This window comes from Centropristis striata, chromosome 6, assembly GCF_030273125.1.
Source record: "Centropristis striata isolate RG_2023a ecotype Rhode Island chromosome 6, C.striata_1.0, whole genome shotgun sequence".
NCBI lineage: Eukaryota > Metazoa > Chordata > Actinopteri > Perciformes > Serranidae > Centropristis > Centropristis striata.
Genome location: NC_081522.1, coordinates 41,472,443 through 41,478,344, shown reverse-complemented (window position 1 = coordinate 41,478,344; position 5,902 = coordinate 41,472,443). Strand labels below are relative to the sequence as shown.

The 5,902-nt window shown below is 40.4% G+C and overlaps 1 protein-coding gene across 1 annotated transcript; it reads left to right on the top strand.

Moving 5' to 3' along the window:
- On the top strand, positions 1–5,301 carry LOC131972865 (NLR family CARD domain-containing protein 3-like). The gene is made up of 5 exons (XM_059334633.1): positions 1–2,125; positions 2,208–2,375; positions 2,483–2,650; positions 2,740–2,786; positions 2,923–5,301. The coding sequence occupies exons 1-5, from the start codon at positions 360–362 to the stop codon at positions 3,462–3,464; spliced, it is 2,691 nt and encodes an 896-aa protein (XP_059190616.1). The 5' UTR covers positions 1–359; the 3' UTR covers positions 3,465–5,301.
- Positions 5,302–5,902: the final 601 nt, after the last annotated feature.

Genomic DNA, 5,902 nt, shown 5'->3' with positions numbered 1-5,902 from the left:
TGGTGGAACGAGCTCCCCACCGACATCAGGACCTCTGACAGCCTTTACATCTTCCGCCGCAGGCTGAAGACCTACCTCTGAGACAATACCTAGGTTAAGTCATGGTCTCCTAAAAAAACTAAAAAAATACAATAAAAATGCTCTTCTTCTTTAGCATAAAGCACTCCTGTAGCGATTACAGATGGCTCTTAAAGGTTCTGTACTTACTTGATTCCTGTGGTCTAAGTCTAGAACCTTCAGGTTGAATACACTACTACACAGCTAAATGACATGTAATGTAATGCAATGTTTATGTTTTCTATGTACTACTAGATATTTACGGTGAACTTGATGTCTGCCAGCGCAAACTCCGACACAAAATGAAAAAGTTGGAGTACATTTATGAGGGAATTGCGCAGCACGGGACCCAGACACTTCTCAACAAGGTGTACACTGAGCTCTACATCACAGAGGGAGTCAGTGAGACGGTTAATAATGAACACGAGGTGAGGCAGATCGAGGCAGCGATCAGGAGACGAGCAACAGAAGACAAGCCAATCAAATGTGAAGACATCTTCAAGCCCCTGCTTGGACAAGACCGATTGATCAGGACCGTGCTGACCAAAGGGATCTCCGGCATCGGAAAAACGATCTCCGTGCAGAAGTTTAATCTGGAATGGGCAGAGGGAAAAGTTAACCAGGACATCCAACTCCTTGTTAATCTTCCCTTTCGGGAGCTGAATCTGATGAAAGAGCGACGCTCCACACTTACACAGCTTCTTCATCACTTTCTCCCAGAGGCGCAGGAATCAGGACTGTCAGATTTTGGCAAGTACAAGCTTGTGCTGATATTTGACGGGTTGGATGAGTGCCGACTTCCCCTGGACTTTGTCCACAACGAGCCATGCCGCAGCGCCTCAGAGCCGGCTTCAGTCGATGCTCTGTTGACGAATCTCTTCCAGGGCAACCTGCTGCCCTCTGCGCACATCTGGATAACCTCCAGACCTGCAGCTGCACATCGCATTCCTGTTGGTCTGGTTGACCGTGTGACAGAGATACGAGGGTTCAACGATCCCCAGAAGGAAGAGTACTTCAGGAAGAAGATCTCTGATCAAGACATGGCCATGGAAGTCATCACTCATGTTAAGTCAACCAGGAGCCTCCATATCATGTGTCACATACCCGTGTTCAGCTGGATATCTGCCACCGTTCTGCAGAAGATCTTAGAAAAAATGGGAAGTAAGAAAATGAAAGAGAAAATGCCGAAAACTCTGACTGAAATGTACACAAACTTCCTCCGATACAACTCCTTGATCAAAACACGTAAGTATTCAGAAGGAGAGGAGGAGTTTCAAACAGAGTCCCAGGTGAAAATAGACGAAGAGACGATCCTGAAGCTTGGAAAACTGGCCTTCGAGCACCTGGTGAAAGGCAACTTGATCTTCTATGAGAACGATCTGAATGAATGCAACATCAACATCACTGAAGCTGCTGTATATTCAGGAGTTTTCACACAGATCTCGAAAAATGATGGTGGACTTCATCTGGAGAGGGTCTACTCCTTTGTGCATCTCAGCATTCAGGAGTTCTTTGCATCGATTTACGTTTTTCACACGTTCGTCTGCTTCAATCAGAACTTGCTGGAACCACAAGAGGCCACCGCTGTCCGGGAGGCTCGCAGTGACGCCACCGTCCTTCTCAAGAGCGCGGTGGATAAAGCTCTGCAGAGTGACAACGGACACCTGGATCTGTTCCTGCGTTTCCTTCTGGGGCTCACACAGACATCAAACCAGATGTTGCTGAGGAGAGTTCTGCCCACAATGTGGAGCAGCTCACAGAGAAACGAAGAGATTGCCGAGTACATCAAGGAGAAAATAAAGCAGAATCTCTCCCTGGAAAGATCCATCAACCTCTTCCACTGCCTCAGCGAGCTGAATGATCGGTCTCTTTTGGAGGAAATCCAGAACTACCTGAGCTCAGGTCGTCTGTCAGAGACGCAGCTGTCTCCCTCACAGTGGTCCGCACTCGTCTTCGTGTTGCTCACCTCAAAGGAAGAGTTGGAGGAGTTTGACTTGAGGAAATATTCAAGATCAGAAGAAGGTCTTCTGAGACTGTTACCAGTGATCAAAGAATCCAGAGTAGCCCTGTGAGTAAAGAACAATATGCATCTTTAAATAAACAGCTAGTTAAGTCTGGAAATGTCATTAAATTGTTTTCTCTTTTTGAAGGCTGAAAGAATGCAACCTAACACAGAAATGCTGTAAAGCACTTGGAGAAGTTGTAAGCAATTCATGTGTGAAAGAGTTGGACCTGAGTGATAACGACCTGCAGGACTCGGGAGTGGACCATCTGTCTGCTGGACTGGCGAATCCAACATGTCAGCTGGAAAAACTGAGGTTTGTAGAGAAATACTGAAGCTGTCAACAAATGTCTGGTTCTAATCTATTTTTAGTGAATGAGATTTTGCAGATGATAATAAATTAGCTTTACTTTTGAATTTCAGGCTGCCGTTCTGTGGCATCACAGAGATTGGCTGTAACTCTCTGGCTTCAGCTCTGAGGAAAAACCCAACCCACCTGAAGGAACTGGATCTGAGTCACAACCACCCAGGACAACCCGGGACGGAGCTGCTGTCCCGTTTACAAGAGGACACTGAATGCCTCACTGTCAGGTACAACTTTGAGTTATATGCCCCAAGTTATATTTTCTGTAAACAAATGTAGCACTTTTTACATTTCAAATGTCGTCTCTTCCCCCTAGTTTGAACGACAATGCAGAATGCTACCTAAAATCCGCTCTGAGAAAATGTAAGTTTTTGTTTTTACAAGCAAATCGATGGCTATTTTAACAGGCTGTCAAGCTGTCCATCTTAAACAGGATTATATGGGCAAAACTGAAAATGTCAACACCTTTTAGTAATGTTTCCGGTTTGTGTTTCATCAGATGCATGTGAGCTCACTATGGATCCGAACACTGCACATTCACACCTGTCTTTGTCTGAAGACAACAAGAAAATGACGCGAATGGAAACAGCTCAGTCGTATCCTGACAACCCGGAGAGATTTAAAGACTGGGGACAAGTTCTTTGCAAAGAGGGTCTGAATGCTCGGAGCTACTGGGAAGTAGAGTGGACTGGGGAAAAGACGGGTATAGGGGTAGCTTATAAAAGAATAGCTGGAAAAGCAAAAGACATCGATGGTGTTCTTGGCAAAAATAATGTCTCCTGGTGTCTGCGCTACTGTCACGGCAAATACATGGCCTGGCACAATGATGATGCATGCCTGTGTGTCCCCTACTTCAACTCCAAAAGGGTGGGAGTGTTCTTAGACTGGTCAGCTGGCACTCTGTCCTTCTACGCTGTTTCAGCAAATGCCATGACGCATCTGCACACGTTCCACTCTGAGTTCTCTGAGCCTGTATATCCAGGCCTCAGGCTGGGCTTTGCAGATACATCATTAACTCTGTGCAGGCCAGAACACACTTAAATACTGAAACCATTCAGTTACCCCTCCTTTACCAAGCACCAAAACCAATGCAAAAGTGCCTTACATTTACATTTAGTCATTTAGCAGACGCTTTTATCCAAAGCGACTTACAGGGGAAAAAAAGGGGGAACAATCAACATATAGTGCAGTAAAAGCCATTAGTGCAGCAATAGGTGCTAGTGACAATTCTTTAAGGAGTAGAATTGTCGTGGTGCTAGGAGAGAAGCCTTAAACCTGCATTCTTCCCAATGGCCAGCAGGGGGTGACTCCACTTTATTAACTTTATTTATCTATGATATGTAGACAAGCTGAGAAAGCCAGTTGAAAGTGCATCATAGGAGCTTTCACACAGTATGCCATTTATATTTCTCGACCATTTTTAAAATGTGAATTTTATTTCCACAATGAAAACTACTGTTATATTTAATTTACATGCAAATAGAAGGTTTGTGTGGAGAAAAAGGAGCCATGCATGTGATGTAAGGACAGACTGAAAGATGCTGAACACAGACAGAGTGAATGCAGAGGAAGTTGACAAATTTGAAACAAAATCTCCTGGACTTCAGAGGTTTAACTTGTTACCTCAGCAAACAGTTTTTTAATGAGTTCATGTTCTCAATTGACTGTTGTCACAACTCCTCCCTCGACAGTCCTCGCCCAATTCTACCTTAGCAACAGTTACTAAGAGAAGAAGGTCCGTCAAGCTTTGAGCTCTGAGCAACAAGGTGAACCGGTCTGACCCTCAGAGTTAGGAGTCATTTTTCTCCATTTCTAAAACCCCAAAAGCAAGAGGAGCGTTGCTAACTGTGGATTAAACCTTGTGGGAGAGCCCACTACCTGCTAGTAGCTAGCTAACATAGGCTAACTAACGATTGTCTAGCTCTGTAAGATGTGATAACTCAAACTGGATTTAACAGTCATAGTTCCTGTCAACTAGTATTATTAACACTACTAGTGCATAACTAGTCCAACAAAGTCTGTAAAATTAGCACAGTAAGCTAGCTAGCAATGTTGCTAGGAGCTTAACCCTCTGGAGTCCATGAAAGCACCAGAGCAAGACTTTTATCACGACATTGTAACATGAAACGAAGCAGCATGGAGCCTTGCTGTCAGCTTTTCTCTAAAGTTCCCATGTCCAATTTAGTGCATCAACTCTTTTTCAGCAAAGGTTGAAAAAAAAAACAACACGTTTTTGCAGAGCTTTTTCAAATTTTGCAGTTTGCATTCAGCATTGTTTTGTCTTTAATGTTTTTTGTGTGATTTTTGTCAATTTTTGTGTGTTTTTGTAATTTTGTCTGTGTGTGTATTTGGTTTGTTTTTGTGTGTTTTTTTTGTGTTGAAAACGTTGATCCAGTAAGTCAAAATGAAAAATATAATAATCAGGTCATATAGGTGAGGTTGTGCTGAAAACAACACCAACCAACCAATGGTTGACACTTTTTAAGTTGTTTATTCAGGCAGAATGAAAAGGAGTCAAAAATCGACAAAATAGCCCCAAACACCAAAGTTAAAGTAGTGACTTCCAAGTTTTAAATTAAATTAACTTTAGTTGCTGTTTCCTGCGATAATGAAGGTAGAGAAATGAATACTCATGAAAATATTATAAATTAAATAAAAGAAAATGTAGTTTTACTGTAAAATCCCCATCTTTATTATAAAATAACTAAATGACTCCACAAAGCTTAAAAATATAATATTGCATATTCCAAAATCATTGTGTGTTTGATGATTATTGTACTTTATATTTAAAATGAAAAAAGTTTTTATTTTTTAAGGATTTTGTTGTACAAATGTTATTTTTTTATTCTGTTGTTTATTTTACGTTCATAGGGTGAAATAACAGAATATCTTGATAAGATTAGTTTACAGCCAGCCACAACTTTATTAAATTAATTTTGCGTTACATGAGTGGTTAGTTACAAGAATGTAACTAAGTTACAAGAATATAATACCTGTTTTAAAGTATTGTACTGTTATGTTGGGTGTTTTTATACAAAATCACAAAAGATGTACTTGCATTAAATATTAATAACACCACACTATAGTGAATTTAATGTATTTTATTTATTTTATTCAAAGAATTAGAATAGGATAATGATTCATTTTGAAATCCATAATTCATATTCTATTATTTTACTTTTATATGGTTTGGGATTGTGTTATTATTTACTTTTTTATAATTTTCTTCCCTTTATTTTAATATTATGCTCGGAGTAATCATTTTAAAGTACATAATTATGAATCTATTGTTTTATTTTATATGTTCAGATATTATTCCATTATTATTTTATTAATCTAGCTTTATTTAAATATTTAAGTGAATTATTGCTGGATGTGTTTAACCCTTTGATGCACAACATGGGTCAAAAATGACCTGCATTCATTCCTCATGTTATTTCATGCTGCTGTGTGTTTCTGTGCTTTTTTAATCAATTTAT